This window comes from Epinephelus fuscoguttatus, linkage group LG17, assembly GCF_011397635.1.
Source record: "Epinephelus fuscoguttatus linkage group LG17, E.fuscoguttatus.final_Chr_v1".
Lineage (NCBI taxonomy): Eukaryota > Metazoa > Chordata > Actinopteri > Perciformes > Serranidae > Epinephelus > Epinephelus fuscoguttatus.
The window spans coordinates 41,247,789-41,275,436 of NC_064768.1; the positions used below are offsets into that span (position 1 = coordinate 41,247,789).

A 27,648-nucleotide genomic window follows, 5' to 3' on the forward strand; every position below is an offset into this window, starting at 1 on the left:
TGTGTCTGCGGCTTGTTACCCCACACTCTAACACAGTTTCCATATGTTTGACCCACATAGAGACGGACATGACACCACAACATACGCAAACACACACCTGACGCGGTCTGACCGGCTGAAATGTGCGTTTATACTGTGAAAAGGTCGTCTGGCTGAGTTTGGTGGTGTTTGTGTAGGGTCTGTGAGTGGTATGTGGCTGCACGGCAGCACGTTTAAGAGCACATGTGTGTATCCTCATCTGTGTGAGAGTATCTGTAGACTTCTGTGTGTGTGTGTGTGTGTGTGTGTGTGTGTGTGTGTGTGTGTGTGTAGTTGTAAAAGGGGTTTCTGCAGGTGTGAATAAGCTAATGGGATAACACAGTCATATAGATGCCCTGGTGGTAGGAGTGTGTGGTGTGTAAGATCCTCCCCTGCCCTGGCTCTCTCTTCCTCATCAAATCTCCACTCACTCACGGTGAGTGACATCACTGGAGTTTCCCCAGAGGTAACTGTTTTTAAACAGAGCCAAACTCAGAGTGTCAGTCACAAAACCAGAGCGACAGTAGAAGAAGAAAGGAAGCTCTCCAGAAAGGCGCCTGAGCTTGACTTGAAGTTGACAGAAGGAACTCATTCGAAACGATGGAAGGTGAATGCAAAGTAATGCTGGATGCTGCTGTCGACGCAGACGCCAGGAAACAAACAACGCCAGTCAGACCCGGCTCGAAGCTAACCACAGCCCTGCTGGTGTTCACACTCTGCCTCGCCTCTGCTGCTGCTGCCGTCCTCGTCTACAACAGGCAAACCAAGGTGGGAATACAAGTCTGAAATTAGTCTCTGAATTACTGACGGGCCGGATGCTTCTCACAGCAAGTGGTCCATCTCACCTGCACCTTTCTTTAATAACACTTGCTCTATCCTTGTCTTCCTGAAACAGGGCCCAGGACAAGATGAAGACAATTTTGGTGAGAACTGTTCCCTTAATTCTCTTAAATAATTCAGTGCCAGCACTTTGAGTTGATAGTGACAGCTGTGTAGCATCTAATAACTGATAGTGAGCTGTCCAGAGAGTTTCCTCTTTTTTAAATCGGTGTTGAGATGCTTCTAAATTGTGATAAGTTGTGGTTTATCTCATTTTATTAACCTCTGTCTTCTCTTCTCTCCAGATCTCCGTCACACCTTGAGACAAATTTCAAATGTCAGAGCGGCCATTCATCTAGAAGGTAAACAAAAAGCAATGATTTCAGTATCAAACAATACCTGTGGCTTTTTTCTGCATATAACAAGGACAATAAAATATTTTGGACTGGCACTCTGTGTAGACTCTAAACTCTTGGTTGTGTCAGTCCAGTTGTTGTGAGACCATGGGTCTTTGAGGCGTTAGGGTTAGAGTTACGGGTACCTGAAAGAAATTCTGGGGGGTTCTCGATCAAGCTCTTTGCCTCCTTCAGGAAGGTCTTGAGGGATTAATCAGCACCTTGAAGAATTCAGATTTTTTTTTTTATTTGAAGAAGTTCAAGGGCTTGTTGGACACTCCAGTGCTTCTTGAGCATGTTCGTTTGGTTCTTGAAGAAATTCTAGGGATTGTTTTCAAGGTTTTAGGTCCTGTTAAAGCAACTCTGGTCCTTTAGATGGGTGCCATGGGTGTAGGCTTTAAAGCAAAATGGGACATGGTTTAATTTCTCTGTGATTAATCAGAAATTACTTGGGATGCATGATAAACATCGTCATCCCCTCGTATTTAGCCAGGAAAGAGCCGTTGAGATAAAATATTCTCTTCCATGGAGTCCTGGAATGAGGCATTATTATATGGACTCCTCTCTGTTCTTGTTGGAAAATGTTTAAACCTTTGCTCTGACAGTCAGTTCTAGTTTCACCCTAACCATCTCTTTATACTCTTCATCAGGAGAATACAACCCTGAGAGGACGACCTCAGTGGAATGGAGGAGTCAGGTGGACCAGTCCCACTCTCAAGGAGGGCTGCGGCTCGAAGACAATGAAATTGTGATTCCTCAACACGGCCTCTACTTCGTCTACAGCCAAGCTTCTTTCCGGGTCAACTGCAGTGACGCTGATGACATCATCTCACAGCCCTTGGTCCACCTGAGCCACACTGTGAAGCGCTGGTCCAAATCATACGGGAACGACGACGGCCAGAAGTCCTACCAGACCATCCTGCACTCCATCCGCACCGTCTGCCAGAAGACAGCTGACAGCAATCCCGACGAGGACGGGCACTGGTTCTCCGCCGTGTACATGGGAGCTGTGTTCAACCTGAGGAAGGGGGACAGACTCAAGACGGAGATGCCAATGAGGATGCTGCAGAGCCTGGAGGACGAGCCGGGGAAGACCTTCTTTGGTGTGTTTGCCTTGTGAGGAGGTGACTGAGGGCGACAGGTGAAGATATGAATGTACACAGCAACTCCGCTGTGAGGCCTACAGCCTGCTGCCTCACCTGATCTCACCTGCGCTGTTGAATGTCTGATGATATACACTGCACTAAACTGTCAATGCAACTGTTACTGTGGACTTTACACCCAAACCTTTAGAAAGTCATTTAAAGTTTGGATGTAAACCCAGATACATCAGGTGCAGCACTGACTAGCAGCGCTCACTGTGATGTAATGACCCACCATAGATATGTCTATGGCTCCATAATGTTATGTACTATGTACTCACCTTAACGTCAGTACCTTTTGTTGTACTGCAGTGCTGAAGCCAGCGCATTTGTATGAATGTGCTGTAGCTGCTGTGTGTTGATTGTGTCACTACAGGCTGACATAGGTGGATTTTAAAAGTTATATTTACTCAACATAACATTATCATATTTATTTTATTTATTTATCTATTTATTTACTTATTTATTTATGTGTGTATTCGTGTGTGTTCATTTACAACAGTATTTGTGTTGGATTTTATGCATAATTTATGAGCTAATTTATTCAAAGGGGTAATCAGTGTGATCTGATGTTTGTCAGTGTAATTATCACTGACATTTGCAAATAATTCCATGGTGCCTGTGGTGCTGTAAAAATGTTTGAATAAAAAATCATTTTGAAGAGAAAAGGATGTCTGTGTTCGTTGTGATGCCACGCCAAGCGAAAAGTTGTGTCTGCAGACGTTTTGAAAGATTCATCTGTGTTAGTTTGCGCTCCAGTATGATAGAAGTGAGGCAGACTGGTGAGCTGAGCTTCAATAGAAACTGAAACTATCTGAATGATTAAATACCACAGTGTGTTGTGAGGTGATTATGATGTGACCACATGATGCAACACACTCATATTCACCAGTCTAACTTGTGACTGTGATGCTGTATATCAGAGGGATGATGAATGACAGCGGTGAACTCTCTGGTAGAAGCTTTGGCTAAAAAAACCTTTAGACTATAACTCTTGACACGCTGACAGAAAGTCATTTAAAGGTTAGATAAAGCTTTAATGGAGACCTGAAAATCTAAATATTGAGTATTATACACTGGGTAAGTTTCTCTTTTGCAGCTGCAGTCAACATTTACAACACATCCCAAAAATGTCCACATTTCACAGCCCATAAAAAAATATCATAAATATCCATTAAACCCTCTGAAACCTCTCCTTTAGCGTTATCCACCTCTCTCTGCTTCTGTCCATCTCAATATGTTCTCATGCTCACATTTTTGCCAACATACGTCTGGTGAAATACACTTCTGCTGAATTCAGCAAATTTATGAATCTTGGCTGACTAAAGCTGCCGTCCACGCAGCGGAGCAGGCTGCAGACCTTATAGTGTCACCTTTAATCTCCACGGAGGGTTCGTGTTTAAAGCCACTGGTGTATGAAGAAATTCAAACTCATCGGGCTTGTTACTCGTGACTCGTTACACCTTTGACAAGTATTGTTTCTTTATATTTCTCCCTGATAGAGCTGTGCGTGTGACGAGGTCGCAGTGAGGATGTGTTGGTAACGGAGGACATTAAACCATATTTGCAAATATACAGTGTTAACAGTCGTAGGACTTCCTCCTTCCTCTATTTGTCCTGTCGTGTAGGGAGGATGATTACACTCAGCAGAAACAGCTGTGTCTCTTTGACCATTTATGGATAAAAGCTTCACTCATAAGCAAAGTTATTCATGATGAGTAAACCAGGAGCGCATGATCTACACTCAAAGAGACTGGTTGCCATCGCACAATAATTGATCACTGACCATAAAGTCAAAAAAACCTACAGAAACCTGAGAACTGTTTCTGTCTTCAGAGCGAGCCAGGGTTTTGATGCAGGCGATGATTCGTTAGACATCTTCATCAGCATAAGACATGAGAGCAGCCTGACTGCGATGTCCGGTCAGGGGCCAACAAAGATTGACTTTCACCCGAGAGCGGCGTTCACTTCCTGTAAGATTCCAAAGCCAAACCTTGTTCTTTTGTCCTAAACTCAACCACATGTGTTTGTTGTTGAAGGAAAATAACGTCCATCCGTGGTGTTGTACCAACGTAGTGCTTTTATTTTGAAAGAGACTGTATGCAGATGTTAAATTTCCTGTGTAAACAGAAGTGTATTTTGAAAACAGACAATGCATGTAACAGGCTGAAGTTGACACGGCGTCCCAGAACGTCAACAACCAACACACCCAGGGTACCTTGGACGTCATATGTGGACGTGGAAAGTCCATGACCAAACGTCAGTGTGTGATGTATCGCTGAGATGTCATGCCCTCAAGACTGAGACAGACAAGGTAATCAGTTCATCTTTAATAGTGGACATTTGTGTCAAATTTAAGCATTCTTGAGACACTGTGTTGACAAGAATGGGACGGACAAATGGACGAAATGACCAACAGACAACCTGAAAACATGATTTTTTTTTTTTTTTTTTTTAATTCTGGTATTTTATTAGTAATTGACCTATGGCTAAGCCCCGCCCTCAAACACGATGAGCCAATCACAGTGCGTATAGCCATCCCCATACACTGGGACATTCTCTGCCTGGACGTCCATTGAAATGCATTACAGAAAGTCAGTTTGTTGGGTTTTATGAGCTTTTTCTGAGATTTGAAGTTTAAAAATGGTCAAACGGTGTGCATGGGGTACATGCAACTCTGACACAAGGTATCCTGAGAGGCTGGGCGACCAGGTGTATTTTTACACTTTAAACCACATCTCAACGAGAAAAGTGTCTCCTTTGGATAAAGTTGTGTGGTAACGTTAGACCACAACATCAACTCAACGTGAATAAGATTAACAATGATGTCTACATCTGTTCTAAGGTAAGTCAACATTGTGTTTGAGGCAACATATTGTCACTTTGCTGGAAAGAAATATAAAGTTATCTTTAACATCTCTAGCTAACGTTAGCTAAAGTTAGCCTAACGTTAGCTCCTAGCTGCGTTGTTCATCATGTCACCTTGTTTGCTGGGAGTTCATTAGCCTATTTTGTTCTAGTTTTGTACTTTGGTGATGGTACATCATTGTTAGCTGTTGTCCAAAGGGCTCTAGTTAAGCTAACGTTAACTTCTGGAGCTTAGCTTCATTAACTTATCTGTAATGGCAGAGATAACAAAGGTTGGCAAACGTTATGCTGAATGATTCAGTGTAAATACTGTAGCACCAAACTAACGGAGAGACACTCTTGGTAAAGATGGTAAAAAGGCCGTTATCCTTTTCTCATATTCTGAGCCAAAAACCTTAACTTCAGTGGCACTTTAACTTGTTGTCTTTGATGGTGACGGCAACCAGATGCGGTTCACAAGCGTACACTGTGACCTGTAAATTTTGGCTTGTAATTTAAGCTTTTCATCGACCTTCTCAACAATAAAATGATGAATATATCCCTCCAATGTGTAGTTTAGGCCCTTTTGGTTACTTCTCAATGACATCTGATCGTTATGTCCCCAAAAATCATCAGTTGCCTCCTGTGAAATGCCGTGTACTGTGACACCTGCCATAGCGCCGGGCACTGAATGTTGATAGTTTGTCCGAGTGAGTGGAGGGGGCGGGGCTTAGCCATAGGTCAGTTGGTTACACGACTTGTTACTGAGGAGAGTTATATGATCATGTCAGCTGCCCATCACTGTTTAAGGCAAAGGTTTTGTGGGCTCTGAGCTTCCTCGTGTCCTGAGGTTGTGTGGTCAAAAACTTTCTTGAACTCAGTGAAAATATCATCATGGTCAGGCGGTGTGGACTTCTTCTCCCACTCAGGGGTGGCTGATTTCTCGCCTTTCATGAGAGCAGGAAAGTAATGTCACCCACACGGGAGAGTCCTCGGGGTGACAGAGGGCCGCACTTTGAATACGAAGGATGACCGATGGATGAAAAGGCAACAGGAACATGATCCCCGGAGGATCCACTCACAACACTTACTCATCACACGTCAGCTTTACCATTACAGTATTAACCAAATCATCTCATCACCAGTGACAGTGGACAATTATAGCTTCGGTGTTGCATAAGACACCATGACTCGGCTCTGCTGCTCTGTGCTCCTCTTCATTTACACTAGTGAGAAAGTTTCCAGTGGAGTAACAGTTCCTCAACAGCTACAGATCGCGGAGGGGAGGAGGGAAACTCCCTGCTAATCTGGTAATCCCCCTGCTTCCTCCTGCCGCTGCTCACAGAGCAGCACCACATGCCGGCCGTGGAAAGTATGTTTCTGACAGAGGGCTTTCAGTTTGTATCTCCAAATCAATTCTTTTGTTTTAACTTTTCAGACATAAATTATTTCTAATCACTTCCTCTTTCCAATGTACTTCATATTTAAAATGTTTATATCAAACACTTTGAAAAGGCACAAAAAGTTTGTTGTTTATCTCCTCTGCCACACCTGTGTGCATTTCTGTGTGAGAGAAGAGGACACTGTGTTAATGTGTGCATAAGGAGAAAATAAATAATAATTAAAATGAAGAACATTAAAACTAAAGATACACAAGTCAAGAGGGAAAGGGTCGACAACAGCAAAACACAATAATGCTCCACATGGATCAGAGGCTGTATTCATACCTGGAATAAAATCAGTAAATCTACTTGAGGCAAACTTTGGTTTAGATATGTTCAGCTCAGACACTTTTATAATACAGAAAAGGAATTTCAGGAGAAGGTAATAATGTGATTAAAGTATAAACTAACCCCGTCCTAAATAGTCTCCACACTGTATAAGAGTTTACAAAACTTTCATGGAAGGAATCATTTGAATGTGAAAAGGGAAGAAGAGCTGAATATTAACCTCTCGGGAAATGAGCGGCATTTTAAGTAGTGTTTTTATAATCAGTCTGATAATCTCCTGCTGCATCTTGTTTCAGCTCAGAGCTTTAACATCCTCTGCAGGCAGCCAGTAAGAATTACAACACCTCTGTAAGACTTCCCTCATCATCTCATTTCCATAAAATCTGGTATAAATATTCATGGTCCCCAGAAAAGTCAGTGCAACCAAAACCTGAGGAAAACCCAGTGTGGCTGAAACTGACTGGTTCTTTCCTTTATTCAAATAAAGACTTTACTCTGATGATGTCACGCCTCGCTGGCTCTGATTTCTCTTCCTCTAGTGTGTTGTTACTGTCATAGTACTGAGGGTCTACATATAGCTCTGTAAGGATGTGCTAAATGCTAACAGCATGCTAGCGTGCTCATAACAGTGGTAATATGCTGATGTTAAAAGACGTTGTGCTGCTGAGGCTGATGGGAATGTTGAGTGAACGGGTAGTAAATGTTGATCTGATGTTGTTGCCTGATGAAAGGTCATCAAGGTTGTTACATCACATGACCTGCAGGTGGCGTTCGTTGCAGCACTACGTCAACCAGGAGAGACTTGTTTTATATAGCAAAAAGAATATTTATTAACACATGCACATAGGAAATGATTAGACTGTGGTGGTCAGAGGTCACTGTGACCACACAAAACATGACTTTTTATATCTGAAAGATCGAAGGTGAAGCAGAAGCATACAAGTCTAGTTTCTACTAAATTGCAAGGTGGCACAACCAAACACTAACAATAGATGCTTATGTAAAATAACTTATCTTAAATATACCATCTAAAATGACATTAACAATAATATGTTAAGATGTGTCAACTAATCAAGTAGACACTGAGATGTTTCACTTTACCTGCTGGTGGCATTAGATGCAAAGCAGTATCACATAAGTCTCTAGCAGCCGTCCTCTCAGGGTGTGTATGTCTGTTTACCTCGTGCAAATCTATCCAGCAGATGCAAAGGTATTTCAGTCTGGACCTACGTGGGGGGTGACCACGTCACACAGAGACGACAGTTTGGGAAAAACAACTAGTTTTATTTTCATTTTTGCATTTCAAATAATCTGATATCAGATATTACAGCATATAGAAATATATTTTAATACTGTACCACATGAAATCCAGCTCGTATATGCAAAGTCAAATGTCATCCTTATTTACATCATCGTTATTTACAGTCAGTGTGCATATTGTCATGTGTATCGACATCACTTACATCTTCACTGCTTTACAGACTCTACAGTTAAAACACATCGTCACAGACACACATACAGAAGATATTTACACATGGTCGCTTTGCAGGAATGTAGCAGGAGTACCGTGCAGTGTTGTCATGGTTTATACACCTGCGCCTCAAGTGCTCACGACAACCCATACTAATGACACAAGCTGTGCTACCACACCGAGAGAACATGAGACTAAAGTGGAAGTCAAGACAAACTCTGTACCTCAGGTAGAGATCAAGCCTTACATTAGTCATGAGGGTTGAAGACAGTGAAAATGTACTTCTGGACCCTCAATAAAAATAAAGAGGCGTCACAAAGAGAGACAGGTTCTGCATTACATGGAAACTGAGCATGAAAATTCATTCTTCACCAAGGAACCTGAAGTTTGGCCAAAATCATACGTCAAGGTCTCCATGAAAACTGAAGCAAACTCCATTTGGATAATAATGACACGGCTGGGCACACACTGTACACACTGCAGTGACTGAGAACTGGTTGAAAATCGGGGCTGTATCCCTTTAACACCAGGGCCACGCTGCCTGCGTGAGCAAGTGTGCATCGAAGAACCTCTTGCTTTTTATTTTTTCACCCAGGGCAACAGGTTAGAACAGCCACAGGGCACATATCAACAGGTACACAATCGCGGCATTGCTGCCACTCATCTACAGATCCAGAGTTTTGCCTATTGTTTTTTTCTGTGACGCGTGCTGTTTGGAGCAAAAACAGACAGTGAAAATGATGTGTTGAGGGCAACACTGACATCACACCAGCAACATTTCACTACAGTATCAATGTCTACATCTGTACATTATCTCACAGATACATATAATTAATTTTAACTACTTCCTGTTTCTGTTTCAAATCTGAAGCCCTTTGGCGTTTCTGTGGACACAACCTCTTCAGCTCCTTTATTGTAAAACACTGATGGCAATTATCAAACGGAGACTCAGTACAGAATGATATAGTTGGCAGGCAGCAGTAACACTGTCTATATAAACACTGTCAGCTAGGTAGCCGTCACGCACAGAAAGAGGTAGGCAGTGTGGCCCGGGCGTAAGATTTAAGTCCTTGTTTCTTCGTTGACACCTGTGGTTATCTTGCTAACAAGAAGTGTGATTCATTACTGTAGCGAACATTTGTTCAGCCAACCTGGTCTCACTCTGAAGTCATCGAAATCTGGCGCTTGGTCACTGACTTCTGATGAAAAAAGCCATAGTTTAACGTTGGTGTGATACACAGCTGGTCGCAGTTATAGTTTTAACGGTGGCGTCAGGGGGGAAATACAATGGGACAAGGATGAAAGTTAAGGCAGCCAAAGTCAGAGTAGGGCAGGCAGGAGGGGTGGTGGATGGGTGCAACAAACACTGACTTCACGTCCCGTAAGATTGTAAAGCCAAACTCTGTTATTTTTCCTAAACCTACCGTTGACACGGCGTCCCAGAACGTCAACAACCAACACACCCAGGGTACCCTGGACGTCATATGTGGACATGGAAAGTCCATGACCAAACGTGGACATGTGATGAGGTCGCAGTGAGCCAAACAAACCCATGTTGTTTTATGAAAGACGTTGTTTTAATAAAGACTTTGGTCACTCGATAAAAGCCACCCCATGTTTCCCGATAGTAACCTAAAGCTGACAGTCCCAAACTAACGTCTTGCTTTTGTTTTAAATGGGAAAGGTTACAATTGGCATTCATTCCCAGGACAGGTGACTCTGCAGTAGTCCATTGCAATGATGCAGGATCACAAAATACTGTCCGTCTCCATCCACGTAGTGTTTGGGAGCACTTCAAAAGTAGGCAGAAACCAAGTTTGACAGAGAGGCTCAATGAGTAACAGACGAAAAGGAACCTTTACTGTTCACTAACCTGTTTTTCAGGGGATATGTGACGCTGACCAATTAGAGAACAGAAAGCATGCTCGTCTGCTGCATGGTAACTACACAATCCGCTGGCTGTGGGAAAGGAGTTTACTGCCTATTTTTAGCATGTTTCAAAAAACTCACATGTAAAGAGGGAATGAGAAACCAAAAGCCCCATGTTGCTATCCCTGTTATTCTCTCGACAGACAAGCACATGTTGCAATTTTGCTTTCAGCATGAAAAACCCTTTCATTGAAACAGTTTCTTCCTGTTTGTCTACAAAATCCCCACAAAAAGCTATATTTGGAAGTGAGACCAAAAAAAGCAGAAGAGTGAACACAATGGGAAGTGAAATGCTGCGGCGGATAATACGGGGGAAATCTGATACCAGTCTGTCAGTTTTATTTTCAAAACCAGAAACTCTGTGTTTGTTTATAGCTGTGGAAGAAATGTGTGAGCTATTGTTGCAAACTGAACTTGAGGCAGTGTGATGGCCTCCGTCATTAACCAAACCTGGGGGAGTTTCATCTGACACTTTTAGCAAGAGAGCAAGTCAGACGAGATAAACAGAAATCAGTGTCATGTGCAGTGTTAGTCCAAACTCTGGTGCTGCTTGTATTTGAATTTCTGTTGGATTTACTGCTTAGTTTTCCTTTTTTTCTAAACATGCTTCTGTCAGGCCAGATGTGATTAACCATCCTGTTCTCATTGTGCAGTCATCAAATACCACAGCTTGGTCACTGATGTCTACGTCAGACACTCAGTGTTCCTACACATTTGGAATTTCAAAATTCCATACTTTTCCATACCCTAATTTCCAGACTTCTCTGCATTTTTGTTTTGTTTTTTTTTTCAGAGAATATGCGACATCTGAGTAAATATATCAGTGTATCATATTTCACATCATATTTAATTATTCTTAATAGGCGACTGTAGCCAAGTACCATAATGGTATGCAAATAAAAACTCAATGTCTGGGCTGAGGCAAAAAGGTTGGGACTCTGGGTGCAAGCGATGCAGTAACGAGACGTCGGTGTTTTTCCTTTCATGTGGCTCTGAATCGTTTCTCCCTCATGTTGGCGATGTCAAACAATTTCACACAAAGCTTGCATCTAACTCTGTGTGTGAATTGGCAATCCTTGGCCAACCAGTATTTATATACAGTATTGTCAAGCCATCCATCCAAAAACTTGCATCTACCCATTGTGAACCACGTGAAACTCGTCTTCTTGTCGAAGGTGCAGTTTTGGAGTGAAACGTGATACCTGGGGGGCTGGAGGAGGGTCACGGGGCAGCGGACTGGACATACCACTTGTCAATCAGGTAAAAGGGGCGGTATGTTTTCTGAGACGTTTGCTCTCACACAAACTGAGCTTGGCCCGGCATAAAACACGATCCGGATTGATTAAATTATTTTTGGAAATACCTAATTTTCTATCTTAGAAAACAGTATTTTAGAACAGTGGTAACAGTCTGGAAACATAAATATTTTTCCATTCTTTATTTTTCATTTCCCATACTTTTTAATACCTGGAAATTGATCAGATTTAGTTCCATACTTTTCCATACTTTCCATACTTGCGTAGGAACCCTGGACACTGTCGAAACACAGGCGTCCTCTTGTGGTGGTATGTTGCGTTGTTGGGCCGTGTCAGTTAATAACGCCACCGCACGGTGTCAGTTTGAAATGTCGCTGGACGACAATGAGGTTCTGGAAGGTCCCTAAAGGGCAGGTGGGAGCGGTGGTGGTTGGGTCCAACAACGCCAGATTTTCACCCAGGAGGCCAGTGTTCGCTCCCTGTATCAATGTACAGCCAAACCATGATGTTTCATTCTAAACCTAACTACAGTCTTCCACAGAAGTTAATTTGAAAAAGTCTGTGCACATCCCACAGGCAGAAACTGTACATTTCCTGTGAAAACAGAAGTGTATTTTGAAAACAGACAATGCATGTAACAGGCTGAAGTTGACACGGTGTCCCAGAACGTCAACAACCAACACACCCAGGGTACCTTGCATCTTGTATGTGGACATGAAAGTCTACTGACCAAGCGGCAACATGTGACGAGGTCACAGTGAGAATGTGTTGGATTAATGCAACACATTCTCACTCCGACCTTGTCACGTATCGGCGTTCGGTCATGGACAGATGCACGGACTGAGTACATCAGTGGCTGGAAAATACATGATCACTGATCATGTCGAAGTCGAAAAACAGAAACCTATGAACTGTTTTTGTCCTTTCACAGTGATCCAGGCTTTTGATGCACATGGTGATTTGTCAAAACTGAGGTCAGACATCTTCATCATCCCGACAGCAGCGCGAGACACAAGAGGAGCCTGACTGCGACATCCAGTCAAGGGCTTTCAAAATAAAATATTCTCGGCAGTCAACTCATCCTCACTGTGACCTCGTCACATGTCCACGTTTGGTCATGGACTTTCCACGTCCACATATGGCGTCCAAGGTACCCTGGGTGTGTTGGTTGTTGACGTTCTGGGACGCCGTGTCAACTTCAGCCTGTTACATGCATTGTCTGTTTTCAAAATACACTTCTGTTTTCACAGGAAATGTACAGTTTGATACAGTCTCTTTCAAAATAAAAGCACTATGTTGGTAGAACAACACAAATTGACTTTTTTTCCGTCAACAACACACACGTGGTTGGGTTTAGGACAAAAGAACAGGGTTTGGCTTTACAATATTATGGAAAGTGTACACTGACCTCCCGAGTGAAAGACGGAGGTTGTTGGTTCAATCCAGCACCCGTCCCACCCGCTCTACTCTGACCTCCTCCGCCTAAACTTTCCGTGTTGTCCAGCATCTTTTCCCCTTGATGCCGCCCACTCAGCTCCACCAGACGTGTCTGTTTTCCTGGCTGTTCTCTTTGTTACAGGATGCGAGTTAAGACAGAGGGTCGTCGTTGACATCATGAACCACACCTGGGCCAGAGTGAGACCAGGTTGATTAAAGACAACACTGATTACTATTTACGCTGATGATACTTGAATCTACATTTTGTTTTCACAGACTGACTGTGGTCTCCTTGAGTCATGTTGTCAGTGTGTTGAACAGATTCAGGACCAGCCGTGACAGAATGATCTCTTGCCAAAAAAAGACAAAACTGAGGTGACTGTTTGGCACCAAAAATAAAAGTCAGAAAGGTTTCGATGGTTCACAAAGTTTTAAAACTGTGGGTTGAGTCAGCGCTGCTTTGTTTGTCAGAAGAAATAAAATAACTGAATCTGAGATGCACCGTGTGCCCTCTGGTCGATCCATATCTGTATAGAAACAGAGAAAATAATTCAAACATACAATTAATTAAACACAAACTGAATATATATATGGTCTTAGTATAAAATTCAGATTCAGCAACTTCAGATTCCACAGCTGCTGCCACAGATATCAGCTCAAACCAGTCTGTACTGCAACGTTTTCTTTGTTCCCTCAGCCAGAAACAAATCTCTCAAACATGCAGCAACATGCATCTAGCTACACTTATCCACGAGACATGAAAATGATTCAGCCCCTGGAGAACAACTTCAAAAAGCTTAAATATTACCAGGAAAATCTCCCTGAATTAGCTTCAGGTTTGACATTTAAGCCTCGTCAGCTGACAGCTGGTCCCTCGTATTTAATTTATCTGTCTCGTCCACAGAAAAACAGACGCAGCTGCAGCCTCACGTTAAACACACGGAGGCGTCTGAGTCGATGCTTTAACCTCATGTTCGGCTCCTGAGCGTGGCAGGCACAACACTCGACACAGTAAATACCTGACAGATGACAGCAGTGTCCTCAGCTTACTTTTCTTTTCAGCCCTGAAACAACAGGACCGGGTTAATCCACAGTGAGGGGTTTAGCATGAACACACAGCACTATGTACAATGACTCAGCAGTCTCTTTGAACAGAGACTAATAACAATGTAAAAACCACCATCAAACATTGAACAAGAGGAGCTAAAGTGACAAAACTTATCATGTTTCGGATACAACCAGTTACTTAGTTACAAAACTGACATCATCATGAAGTCTGTCCTTCTGTCCGGCCTCTTAATACAGTACATAGCACTATCTAAACACATTAGGAGGCAACACTGTAAGGTACAGATATGATAAATGCTCTGTCATGAGCCCCATTGACCGTTAGCTACTGTTGCTCCGTCTGCCAGCCTTTCCATCCCAGCACTGCAGCTTCCACATTTACCATCCAAACAATACGACTTCATTTCACACATCAGTGACCTGAAGCAGTCGTCAGCTGACTCAATTTCAAATAAGACGCATGTTTAATGAAGGCATCATAAATATGCTCTTGAGGGCTACACATATGATGTCAGGCTGTTCTCACAAATCTTTCCTACAAAAAGCGATGCACCTTAGTTCGTACATATCCTATGTGTTTTACGATGGACTTTTCCCTGGAGTTGCCTGTTTGGATCCACATGAACTTTGAGTCATTTTAAGGTACGTCCTCACCATGTTTCTTTTTCTAATCCTAACCACAGTAATTAGGTAGGTAGCTGAATGTTAAGGATGTAACGTCATTCGTGGGGCGCAAATTCCCAGGATATCATACAAACTGTTCGATGAGACTATGATGATGATACCGTGCTAACAGACTGTGGCTAAAGCGTGTTGCGTTCATGCCAAATGCGATGCAAATTTTGGTGTCCTGTTAGTTGTGGGAGTTTGAATGCTAGAATATTTTGTGTTGACTTGCCTCATACGTGCAAATGACTCGTGTCATACGTGTGTAAAATCACTGAGTCAGTGACTGAACTTTGTCTGCTATGTCCTCGGCATCATGCGTCCCCAGAGGATCTCAATGCTGACTGGCCATCACAGAGCAAATTGGTCGCTGACGCTGAGATTTTTTCAACTCTCACAAACAGGCGTATGATGTTAAATTGCGGTACTCGCGTCATTCGCGTTGCGTCCATTGTCCTGCCTAAGTGGGAATTTGCGTCTAATCACGTCTTTACATTGACTTTACACGTAATTGTAACACTCACGTTAAAACTGTGTTGTGTATATGTGTGTGTATTTCAGGCCTGTGTGTGACAACAGGGTGAAAAATTAAATTTCCTCTCAGGGATTAATTAATTATATCGTCTTTTTCTTCAAAATTAGCAGCTGCTAAAAATGAGAGGCTGCTTTTGTCCTCTGAGATCTAGAGGTCAGGTCTTTTTGTTCCAGACATGAACATGTTGACCATGACTGTAAACTGTGCACTGTTACGATGGAAAGGCTGATGACTTAGCAGCTGTAGCCGAGGGGGGGGGGGCAGGGCTCTGCCAACAGTCAATTCTGAGTGCGGTCGTCACTCAAACTTTAGATGGCACATGATAAACTGGCAGATTAGATGATTAACAAGATGCATGTACATCTGTTTCCTCTGAGAGAAAAGAAAAATGACACAACGATCAGCTTGGAAACTGGGAATCCTCCAGCCTCTGCTGATTGGTGGAATGAGTTTGAAGTCAGCCCCTCTGACAGACTTTAGTACTGAACGTCATTACCGTCCTCGCCCCTCCGCCTCCTCACTTGTACAGCAGCTGCAGCCGGCTGGTGTGGCAGTTATTTCGGCTGATCTTGCTGTCTTGCTGCTGGTAGAGGCTGGACGAGTTGCCGAAGGACGTGGGGACGGGGTGGAGGTCGGAGATGGGGGCGGGGTACCCCGGAGGAGGGGCCAGGGACCTGGGGTCGCTCTGGGTAATGGCACGAGACGGGGAGCTGTGGTTCTGATTGGTGACGGTGGACGCTCTCCTCCTCGATCGCAGGGCCTGGCGCTCAGACAGCTGGTTTCTCAGCTCAGACACACGCTCTTCTTTCTGAGGGGACAAACGGTAACAACGACTCAACAATCTTCTCCAGGGACAAATCCTCTAATCCTCTAAGACTGTTTTCATGGTGGGCTTATGTTTTAATTTATCTGGGAGTTGTCTGGAAACACTGGAGAATGGGGATCGGCACATACCGGGCTTGTTTTAGACTGATTCCCCAAACATGGCTCAAAGGGTCAGTTTAAACACATTACTAAAAACACTTGCTCGCATTCATCTGGTGGACTTGGTCCCTGCCAACAGTTTGGCATTTAACCAGGTTTTAAAATATCTGTCAGGGAGATTTCTGCCTCCACACACACGTCTGTTGGCGACCTTGGATGTGACAGTTTGACCAAAGAAGAAGTACCCCGTACAGCCCTACTTCAAAAGATCCAATCTATTACATACTGAAGCGATTTACCTGCTGAATATGAAGGAAAGTAAGAATTATAAAACCCTGTGACAAAGAGAAAAGGCTTGTCTGACCTCCTGGATGATCTTCTGTAGCTCCTTGTTCTCTCGCTCCAGCTGTCTGGACTTCTCCTCGTCGTTGTTGTTGGTGGACGAGCCGGTCTTCATGGTCTCCTGAGCATCTGACTGCCACTCGCCCCGTGTGATCAGACGCCGCATCTGCAAAGCAGATACATCTTGTCATGAAGGATCAGCTGTCACTGAAGGAGTTCACCAGGCCTCCTTTTGGACTGAACATAATTTACGTTGACATATTTTGGCCTGTGACCTGATTATATGTAATTAATATGGTTATTTCTTCCTGGGCCCAGGTGTCTGTTGAGGAATATTCGGGGTCTAGGATTATACGTCCTGATATTAACCATGCTTGTGCCGTCACATTGACCCTTCACTCATTGTTTTAGTCTGATCTTCATGTTCAGGGACGGTGGTACTATTTGTATTTGATTTTGAAATAATCTTTTTATACTATATAATTTTTCAGATTTTCTTATTGTCTAATTGTATATTTAGAGAGCATGAATCTATCTTTAAATGTTGAGCATACTTTGCGACTCTTCGGGTCAACCCAGCCAATGACTAGCTCTACATGTTGAAGTTAAAATTGACTCCACAGATTGTTTTTCATATAATAATGTGGCTCTTTCTGTGCTCATCACACTTTTAGTCGTGGGCAGTAGGGTTGCAACGGTTAGAGATTTTCATGGTACAATAAAACTGAAGGCTTATTGTTGGTTTAAGAAACATTTTATTACTATAATTGCTTGAACTTGAAACCATGTTGTTAATGGACGTTAAAAGTCTCCCCTTTGAAAATAACTAAAATAAAGCTGAGATTCTCCGTCCAGTTGCACTGGCAAATGTATACGGTATGATTACCGTCAACTTTTACATCATAGTACCTTAAAACTGGTATATCGCTGCATCTCCAGTAGAGACTAACTCTCCCAGAGGTGTTGACTCGAGTCACAAGTTTGAAGACTTTAAAGTTGACTCAACAAAATCAGAAAAGACTTGCAACTCGACTTGGACTTTGACACCAATGATTTCTGACCTTACTTGGACTCGAGCCTTTTGACTTGAAAATACTTTGTATTTACTGCTGTACTGCTTCGTGTTTTAAATATGGTCCTCTTTCTGCTGGTAGTGCTTTCATGCTGTGCCCACCCTCTACCTCAAAGATTCATCGGACTCATCAGCCTTTAAGTCTCAAACTCATCAGCCACCACGACCACCAGTGTCTGGACTTCAAGACACCCAAGGAGGATCCTTTGGAGGTTTGATGGTGGTGGAAGGAGCATGCTAACATGTTTCCGAACCTGGAAGTGATTGAATGTTTTCACCATCCAGTCAAAGAGACGTCCACACGTGTTTTTAGCGAGCTTCACCTTCAGCTTTTCCCCCTCAGATACAGGAAATCATTTACATCTGATACAGAGAGTATCCCTGGTGGGCATGATGTCTTTACCTGCCCTCAGCTTTCACTCCATTTTAGGGGAAAGGAGCAGAGCTTCACTCACACAACAAGTAAACTACATCAGACAGAGATAATGTGGAGGATGCTTTCAGGCTGATGATTCCGTGAAGATATAACGGAGGTTGTTTGAGGGCAGCAGGGGGAAAACCCACATCTCCTTCTTGGTTTGATTCAGTTTCTTACCTCCAAACACTGAGAATCCTTTCATCAAAGAATGCTGGTCAAAAAACACCCTTTGTCAGGTTAGTCACATTCCTTCTGTGTAAATCTGAAGCAAGACGAAATTTTTATAACATTCTTAGAATTTCCCCTTAAAGATAAGACCTGGTAAAGATAAAAGTTATTCACAGAGCATCTCAGACCTTAAAAGAGCTCCTACGGTGTAAAACTGTTAGGAGGGGGGAGGAGGACTTTCAAGAGGTTTAAGTGTTTCTGAATCAGAGGAGAAAATGGTGGAAACAAAATGAGGTCAGAGAAATATTCAGTGAGTGAATGAAATGCTACAGTTTAGATTGCGCAGGGAGGATATCTGTGGTCGATGTCATTAGGGATACACACATTTCCCACCTAACGATACAACGCCAGAAATAAAATGATCACAACACTGAGATATTTGGAAAACTAGAAAAATGCAGCAGTGATTGCTTGTGTCTGTCTCAACCTTCCATCAGCAGCAGTCACATAAAAAAATGACAAGAATTTCAGTCACATTCTCTGAACCGCATGCTGTTGGTCGTGGGGGTTCCACAGGGGTCTGTACTCGGCCCACTGCTATTTTCTCTCTACTTGGCACCCTTGGGTCAGATTTTACGTTCATTTGGGATCTTGTCATTGTTGTGCAGATGATTTACAGTTGTTTACGCCTATTATCCTTCAAAATGGGTCAGATTTGACTAAACTTGAGACGTAGCTGCAGTTAGGGGATGGTGATCTAGAAATTTCCTGTTACTTAACTCGGCTAAGACAGAAATGATGATCATCAGTCCTGCTAAACTAAAGCATGTGTATGAGCATTTTACTTTGTCTCTGGATGATGTTGTGATTCACTGCAGTGACAGAGTTAAGATCTTGGTGTGCTTCTTGATCAGTCCCTCTCGTTTGATTTTCATATAAAGGAGGTGACCAGAGTGGCCTTTTTTCACCTAAGTAACATCACTAAGATTCGACCTATCCTTTAATTTAAGGGTGCTGAGATCCTTATTCATGCTTTTGTCACATCACGGCTAGATTATTGTAATGCCCTTCTGTCAGGTTTGACAAACAAGAGTTTTCCAGGTCTTCAGATGTTACAGAACGCAGCAGCTCGTGTTCTATGAGCACATTACTCCACTGGCTTCCGGCAAAGGTTAGAGCAGACTTTAAAGTGCTGTTGCCTGCATATAAAGTTGTGAATGGCATTGCACCACAGTACTTGTCAGACCTGGTTAAAGCATACACGCCTGTGACCTGCACTCCCAGGGAACTCATCTTCAGAGTGTCCCCAAGGTCCGCAGAAAGATGGTTGGCCAGTGTTCTTCTTCATCATCACACCCAGCAGTATGAGGACAGTAGTGTCCACATACTTTTGGCCACATAGTGTACGACCCTGAACTCTCTCCTCTCTGTAAAATCTTTAATAATCACCTGGTCTCTGGAGGAGTAAATTAACACACACACACACACACACACACACACACACACACACCGACCGCCCATGGCGACAGCAGCACAGCTGCCTGGTGAAGACTCGAGCACATACTGATGCTGACACAGCAAGGCAGCGCCAATCTACAGGTCATTATGTGATATATTACACCGGCTCAGATGACTTAGATCCCTGATGAGAGGCAATCCATTATGTCTGACACTTAAACTGCCGCTGTAATCTGCAGGGAGGAGCCGACGAGAGGAGGACGGCGCTCTGCGTTTACCTTAGGGACGAACAGAACCACCAGGGTGATGTAGACGGAGAAGACGATGGCCAAGGAGGCGAAGGCGAAGGAGGCGTCCTGCTGGGAGGACAGGATCATGGTGACTGGAGCTGTTATCATACACAGCACCTGAGGGAGGCAGCGGGAGAGGGAACATTTAGTTTGTTAGTTATTACAGAGGAAGACACTGCGTACCTGTCAGGTCACCAAGGAACAGGAAGTACTGTAGACACCACAGACCAGGACAAGACTTTATTCTTAAGATAAATGATGTTATTGTGAGTGATGAAGATGACGGCCAAACGAAAATAAGACTCAAATTCTAATGAACTATAATTATGCTTTAAAGTCTCTTTGTTGAGTTGTAATTAGAAGTTAAAGCTTTGGACAGAATCCTGTCTGAAAACCAAACACACAAACGACCTCCTCATTCGTATAAAGCTGAATACTGCTGCCCTCTAGTGGTTCATCTGGAATACTGGAATACTTTTATCCACACTGCAAAAGCCGAATATGTTTTCTGACTTTACCGCGGTGTTGCTCCTCCAACCTAACAGCTACCGACAAAAACAGAGAAATGACACGTACATCGATCTGCATTAAAGATGCAGTGTGTCAGATTTAGTGGCAGCTGGTGGTGAGAACTGCAGATGGCAGCCAGTTGAAACTCATTTCATTCATTCATTTTCTGTAACACTTATCCTGTCAGGGGTCACAGGGAGGGTGGCGGGGTTCACCCTGGACAGGTAACCAGACTATCACAGGACTGACACATAGCGACAGACAACCATTCACACTCACATTCAACAACAGCGACAATGCTAACCACTGCACCATCGTGCCGCCCGTCTGCTCCAAGACAAACAGACCAGCTGATTTAAACCTGTAAACACACTGAATAAAGCAGCAAAAATTAGTGTTTTTCTGACACTGCTCATCGTGGAGAAAGCGAAAATGTGAATGTCTCTATCTAGAGTCAGTGTTTGGTTTGTCCATTCTGGGCCACTGTAGGAACATGGCAGTGCAACATGATGATCTCGGTGGATGAACGACTCATTCTGAGGTAACGAAAACACACCAATTCTTATTTTCAGCAGATTACACACTAAAGAAAACAGACTTATTATTATATATCCCATTAATGCCAATATATCCCCCTGAATCCTTCACACTGGAGCTTTAAGAACAGCTTCATAAATGCGGTGTGTGTGTGGTCGACTTGGCCGTGCAGGTTTCACTCCTGTCGTCCTCAGAAAGTTGAATCCAAATCAGAAAGAGACTGAGACTGAACAGAGGTGGCAGGAAGAGACAGAGACAGAGACTGAGCATGAAATCAAATGAAACATAAGCGAGGTGGAGGTGAGGCTGGACATCAATACATACTGATCAACAGTCAGTCACCTCTGTGTGAAAAATCCCATCCACACCGGAGAATGGAAGCAGCAGGCTGAGACCAGCAGCAGCCATGTTTTCTCTGCTGTGTCATTGCACACACACACACACACACACACACACACACACACACACACACACACACACACAGAGCGACGCACAAACACACACGGCGACGCACAAACACACACGGCGACGCACAAACACAGTCCTGTCCTCTGTGCTCACACAACTCGTCTCGTTGATTTCGCCAACCTCACTGGAACAAATAGCATTTCTGAACACCGTTATTCATCTGGAGATGGACTGTTTCTACAGTCTGCAGCCTGTCTGTCTGTGTGTCCACCTGTCTGTCTGTGTGTCCACCTGTCTGTCTGTGTGTCCATCCATCCAGCCAGACTCTAATATCTCAGTAACTACAGCTCTTCTGAAAGTCACAAATGACGTGTTTACTGCTTCTGAACATGGAAAACTCACTGGTGTGATCTGTCTTGATTTCTCTAAAGCCTTTGACATCGTTGATCATTATTAACGTCGTATGACGACGTGGACAGTACCTGACCAGACGTCGATCTGTGACGAGGTCGGAGTGAGAATGTGTTGAACCAAACGACAATATGTGACAGCTCCAGTGTGTGATTTCAGACAGCATGCTGGCATCACGGTCAAAACAGGCATGACAGTGTCGGTCTCTCCTGTGATGTAAAGCATACACGTTATAAACCATAACAGTCATTTAAGGTCCCTGTTATATGGCGGGTATATGGAGGGTAAGGTGCTCCTGAATCGTATGGTTTTCTCATTTTACAGACGTTTACAGCTGCTGTGCCTCTTCTTCTTTGAGTTAGCTGCTAACTGCTATCAGCTGCTTTTTAAATCTCCCGTGGTGGGTTGCGACGTGATATTCCTGCTTTGAACAGGCAGTGTAAAAGATGCTAGTGTCTCTGTTACTCTGGATAATCAAGCAGTTGGGGGTTCAGGAGGTGAACTGGCCCCAGGTACCAGTCCAGTCTCCATGCTTAGTCTGGACGGGGACTTGAGCGGCGACCTTTCGGTTCCAAACTCAGGTCCCTGCGGACTGATCTACTGCCGCCCCGATACTTTCCTGGATCTACTTCCTCCCACAGAATAAGTCCATATGAATCATGGACCACTTCCTGTTCCAGAAGGAGCCGGCAGCCACTTTTGATTTTTGAAACATGTCGACGATCCCAAAAATAGATCCTGGAGTTAACCAACATTTGCAGATCGCAGCACCAGGATCAAACTAATTTGTTTCAGAGAGAGAGTGCGTCTGACAGGCCAGTCGTTTAGGAAGAGCAGACCAAAGCAGGAGGACGAGAGAAAACACAGAGATAAACACTTTCTCTCTCTGAACCAATTTGCATTTCACCCACTCAGTATAGGCTTAAATTGGGTTCAGTGCATAATGGATAATCCTCAGAGATGAATTAAAATACGACAGCGGGAATGAAAATCACAGAATCAGCCGTACTGGAGATGCTTCTGATTAAAAAGCCACTTTGTGTGTGTGTGTGTGTGTGTGTGTGTGTGTGTGTGTGTGTGTGTGCGCATGTGAGACCGGCTGGAAAGAGAATGGCGTTTCAAACCAGCAGCAGACGCCTCACTTGTCTCCTAAATTGTCATGCAGAGCGGAATACTTTGCGATTTGTCGAGTGAAATGTGGTTGCATTGAAAGAACTTCTTGTTCTTGGATACACATTAAAAAAGCTCAACAATCGACTGCTTCATCTGGCGCCGTGACAGAGCGGACAGGCCCGGCCAATTATAGACACACAGAGCGGTGCGTCTTTGAAGAACACTTGAGGGGAGAGTGTCAGATATATTCACACTGAGCAGCTGAAAATCCTTCAGGAACCTGGTCACAGCCAAAGACACAGACTGAACACAAAGGAAAAGAGCTGCTGCACTGACAGTATGATGTGCTGGATACAGTTTATCTCAGATTTATCATCATCATGATAACAGGACATACTTTAATTATTAATCTCTGAGGGGGACATTCAATGTCTTCACCCTGTTGTCACACACACACACACACACACACACACACACACAGAATACACACACATGCACAAATGCCCTGGTCAGGCGCCCTGAGCAGTTGGGGGTTTGGTGCTTTGCTCCAGGGCACCTCAGAAGTGTCCAGGAGGTGAACTGGCACCTCTCCAGTTACCAGTCCACGTTCCATGTGTGGTCCGGACAAGGACTTGAACCGTCAACCCTCCGGTTCCCAACCCAAGCTCCTATGGGCTGAGGTTACCTGATAGTGTTTGCTTTCACCACCAACCCTCAAAGTAAGTACCAAACAATCATAAAAGCCACTGTGGAGTCGCCACCTTGTGGTCAAACATGTCAATGCAGGCTCATTTAGACCTGTTAGTGATGTTAATGGGTGAATTCAGACTTCCTGTCACCTTCATTATGAGGCTCAAATATCTTTCGCAGCTCCAGGCAGATTATTTGAGAGCTTTTTGGCAAAAACAGCTCTTGTGATAGTAAAGGTTGCCGACCCCTGGCCGAGCTGTTCAGTTATTGGTTTGTCATTTTTTATGCTTCTTTTTGGGTAAATAAAAACTCAGGTTTTTTTCAACAACTCCTGCGGCCTTGTTGCCTCAAGGCTTGGACGCTAGCAAGTACTTTTTGGTGAATAAAAAAAAATCTACCAACTTGTAAAACCCCATGTCCACCGAGCAGTTCAGTTCAGTTTGATACGTAGTGTTCCTGTCTCCACAGTGAAAGTTGTGGATGGTCCCAACAGCAGCGTTCCTTAGCGTCCCCATGTTTGGTCCCCCCTCTGTTGGGGTACCTAGCACACAGATCTGGTACTAAAAGGTGGAGCTGTGAACACTGCAGTCTGATTGGTCAGTAGAGGACGCTCACTCTGGTTTTATGTAACCTCTGTTCATACATCAGTAAACTACAACTATAAAATGAAAGAGAAAAAAATAACTTCATTCACTGGGCCGACTGCCGGCAACTTTTAAGGTGGAACGTTAACTTGTAATGTTACTCAATGCATGAGTTGATGACGTGAATCCATCAGCACACCTTAAATTTCACTGTGACAACTTTGACCATCACTTTAGTTTTTATATGACACACACTTTTAGTAATGACTTTAAAAATATAGATTCATTTGGAGCGGATTATGTGAAGGTCATATATTCTAATCCTCACTTCCTGTGGGCTACAGCAACACTAAACCCCTGAGCTTGCCTGAGAAGGACTAAATGCACAAAGCTGCTATTTTAAATATCCCATGGAGAGAGACTCTCACTGCAGCCTGTTCTATTTTGTTGTGAAAATGTGGGCGTGCAGCCTCGTTCTGTGGACGATAAACCAGGTGCAGACTTCCATCTGTGTCACCGCTGATGAGGAAATACAGCGAGTGCTGGACGGAGCAGTGAGTGACAACAACCCCGCCCACATTTAAGAGGACTGTCTGAACACACCGAGGGTCTAGGTACCATGTCTGAAGGCTCACTGCTGGCTCCAAAGGCGCTGGACTGAAAGGGTTTGGTGGAGACGGGCTCATGTGTGTTGTGCCATCATGACAGCAGCATAAATCAGACACACTCAGGAAGAAGCGAGGACGGAGCATTTTGTTTGTGGGGGAGCTTCAACTTCTCTGTACTAATCGCTGTGGGAAATTTGGCTCATTTTGATTTTCACTGTGTTTGAAAGTTTGGTTTTCTCCCTCCGAGCTTCACTTTGACAGCTCACAGACTCACCTGTACCTGACCCAGGGGGAGTCTGGCTGCTCAGATTATCGTTTTGTCTGTTAAATGTTAGAAAAAATATTATAATTCCAGTCACAGTTTCCAACAGCCTGAGGTGGGAAACTCAAATTGTTTTGTCGAACTAATAGTTGAACACATAAAGATATTTAGCATTCTGTGACTGCATTAGAAAAGCAGAAACTTTACCAATAAAAGGCTGGAACAGGGTCGTATTTGGTGCTGGATATTATTTACCTGAAAAGTTACTCAAACAATTAATTATCTGTCATCTGACGTAAATAATCAAATAATCATTGCACTTATATTCACACACAAAAAGAAGCCAGTGCGTGCGTGTGTGTGTGTGTGTGTGTGTGTGTGTGTGTGTGTGTACAGAACAGACTGTGAAACATGTATCTGTGAGGGATTCTGACATGTGACTTTATTCCTGATGATGAGGACACATCACGGCGCTGTCAGTTCAGGTCTCTGTGTTTTCTGGGCACGCTGCAGAGCCTCGTGCACGTGACACTGTCGTCATTTGGTGCACACATTCCCGGGCTGCTGCAGAGCCCACCGGCTGGCTTCGCCCTCATTTAAGCCCCACAAATTGGGCTGGAGGTGAGCCTCGCCACCAAGGACGGCAGAGCTTTCCAGCAGAGCGTGAAACGAAAGAGGAGAGGTCGAAGGAAAAGTAAACTCGCCAGCTGAGCGAGGCTGTGCTGGTGAAGGATTGGAAGTGAAAGACCAAGTCTGCAGACTAACACAGCGCCTGCAGAGCGGCACGCCACTGACAAACACATTAGTCTGGCTGCCAACAGCTTCAGCCACAAACACAAACACTAATCAGCCTCTTCATATGGTGAACATATATATATATGTATACATATAGTATATGTATGTTTATATCTCCAGACAGAGAGGCAAGCTGCCCAGGCTCAGAGCTCAGGAACATTTCCTCTCCAGATTTATTTCTGAGATCATCCCACAGTGGTACATCACTGGAAACACTACACAGACCACTACTACTACTACACAGGTCTAGGTACCATGTCTGAGGGGTTACTGTTGGTTCCAAAGGTACTGGACTGAAAGGGTTTGGTGCAAACAGGGCATTTTATTCCATTTCTGCCAACAGGTTCCCCTAAAGACGACACACTGGACGTTTAAGTCGAAAAGGGTTCAGGAATATGATCAAAATGACTTGTGGGCGCCTCCTCTTAGAGGTTTTCTGGGCATGTCCAGCTGGTAGGTGGCCCGAGGGTGGACCAGAACACGCTGGAAGGAGTATATCTGGCCTGGGAACGGTCCTCCAGGAGGAGCTGGAAATTGTCACTGGGGAGAGGGACATCTGGAATACTTTGTTTAGCCTGCTGCTCCTGTGATCCAGCCCCGGATAAGTGGATGGGAATGGATGTATGGACAGACAGATGGATGGATGGATGTATGGACAGACGGATGGATGGATGGATGGTCCTTTCAGTCACAGGCTTTGGCATACACACACACACAGAACTCAGTGAACTCACAGCGACGTTATAGATGGCCATGCCCACAGCTCGATGGTCATTGATCTTCTCCGTGGAGATGGACTTGGTCTCGTAGGCCAGGAAGATGCCGAGCAGCAGCATTAAACCTTTATAACCATACACCACACCTACAGAGACAGACGAGACGGCAGCTGTTAGGAACGATGGGACCGTCTGTGATGCAGCTCAGTGCACACAGTGCTCACAGAGTTGGTTACGAAGTTTTTAAGAAGCCATATCAGTGACTTAGCATTTTTTCAAATCACACTCTATGTTACACTGATTTTCTGACTTCCAGGGGGACAGTTGTGTCAGGTCTTGAAGTCACCATGACTTGAGACTTGTTTGAGATGTAGCCTATAGGGAATAATTAATCACATCTCATAATCTGGTAATGAACCTGCGTCGCCAGGAGGCTGAACCACTGTGCTATCAGCTATGGAAAGAGAGACAGTTTGATGTGATAGGCTGGACTGCTGACCTTAGAAACAGCAGTCAGTTTAGACGCAGTTTGGGATTCGGTGATATGAGAAGCATGAAGAAGAGCTGCTATATTGTTTTATAGAAACAGGACTGACAGAAATAGTGATGAAGGAGTCAGTTGATATTCTACTGACCCAGCCAGGTGTTCATCTTCTCTGAGCTGCAGTGCTCCAGTAAAGGCTGGATCAAAACATCCAGGTCTCCTTTGGGGGCTTCTGTGGTGAATTTCTGCGGACATACACACAACATGAGGACACAGGTGAAGAACAGCAACACACCACAGCTTCAAGAGTAGAAATCAAAATGTATTTACTTAGGTGAGTCTATTTTTATGGAAACCTGTGACGTCTGATATTAAGATGAAATTATTTTATCAAAGTGAAATTTCAGTTTTCATTGGATGCACATTACTGGATGTTTTGCCGATATGCTGATGACACACCGATGTTATTAGCACGTTGGCCGATTCTGATTCTGTTCATTTTAAAGCTGGTATCGTCCGACAAAGATGACGTGCCGATATTATTG

General features: G+C 43.9%; 2 protein-coding genes across 2 annotated transcripts in view; one reads left to right on the forward strand and one right to left on the reverse strand.

Annotated features, from left to right (window-relative positions):
• The first annotated feature begins 440 nt into the window (after positions 1-440).
• On the forward strand, positions 441-2,993 carry LOC125904615 (tumor necrosis factor-like). The gene is made up of 4 exons (XM_049602173.1): positions 441-786; positions 914-941; positions 1,143-1,199; positions 1,883-2,993. The coding sequence occupies exons 1-4, from the start codon at positions 619-621 to the stop codon at positions 2,350-2,352; spliced, it is 723 nt and encodes a 240-aa protein (XP_049458130.1). The 5' UTR covers positions 441-618; the 3' UTR covers positions 2,353-2,993.
• A 5,208-nt stretch (positions 2,994-8,201) lies between these two features.
• Positions 8,202-27,648, reverse strand: part of gabbr1b (gamma-aminobutyric acid (GABA) B receptor, 1b) — a 154,847-nt gene continuing 135,400 nt past the window's right edge. Inside the window, exons 20-24 of the mRNA XM_049602196.1 lie at positions 27,255-27,348; positions 26,638-26,765; positions 19,974-20,102; positions 16,602-16,745; positions 8,202-16,121 (exon numbers count right to left, since the gene is read on the reverse strand). Of these exons, the coding sequence (XP_049458153.1) occupies positions 15,831-16,121; positions 16,602-16,745; positions 19,974-20,102; positions 26,638-26,765; positions 27,255-27,348 (786 nt within the window). The 3' untranslated portion in view covers positions 8,202-15,830. The remainder of the gene's footprint in view (positions 16,122-16,601; positions 16,746-19,973; positions 20,103-26,637; positions 26,766-27,254; positions 27,349-27,648) is intronic.

Coding starts and splice junctions, on each gene's coding strand:
- LOC125904615 (XM_049602173.1), top strand. CDS start 619: ATGGAAGGTGAATGCAAAGTAATGCTGGATGCTGCTGTCGACGCAGAC. Junction 942..1,142: donor ACAAGATGAAGACAATTTTG/GTGAGAACTGTT, acceptor TCTTCTCTCCAG/ATCTCCGTCACACCTTGAGA. Junction 1,200..1,882: donor AGCGGCCATTCATCTAGAAG/GTAAACAAAAAG, acceptor ACTCTTCATCAG/GAGAATACAACCCTGAGAGG.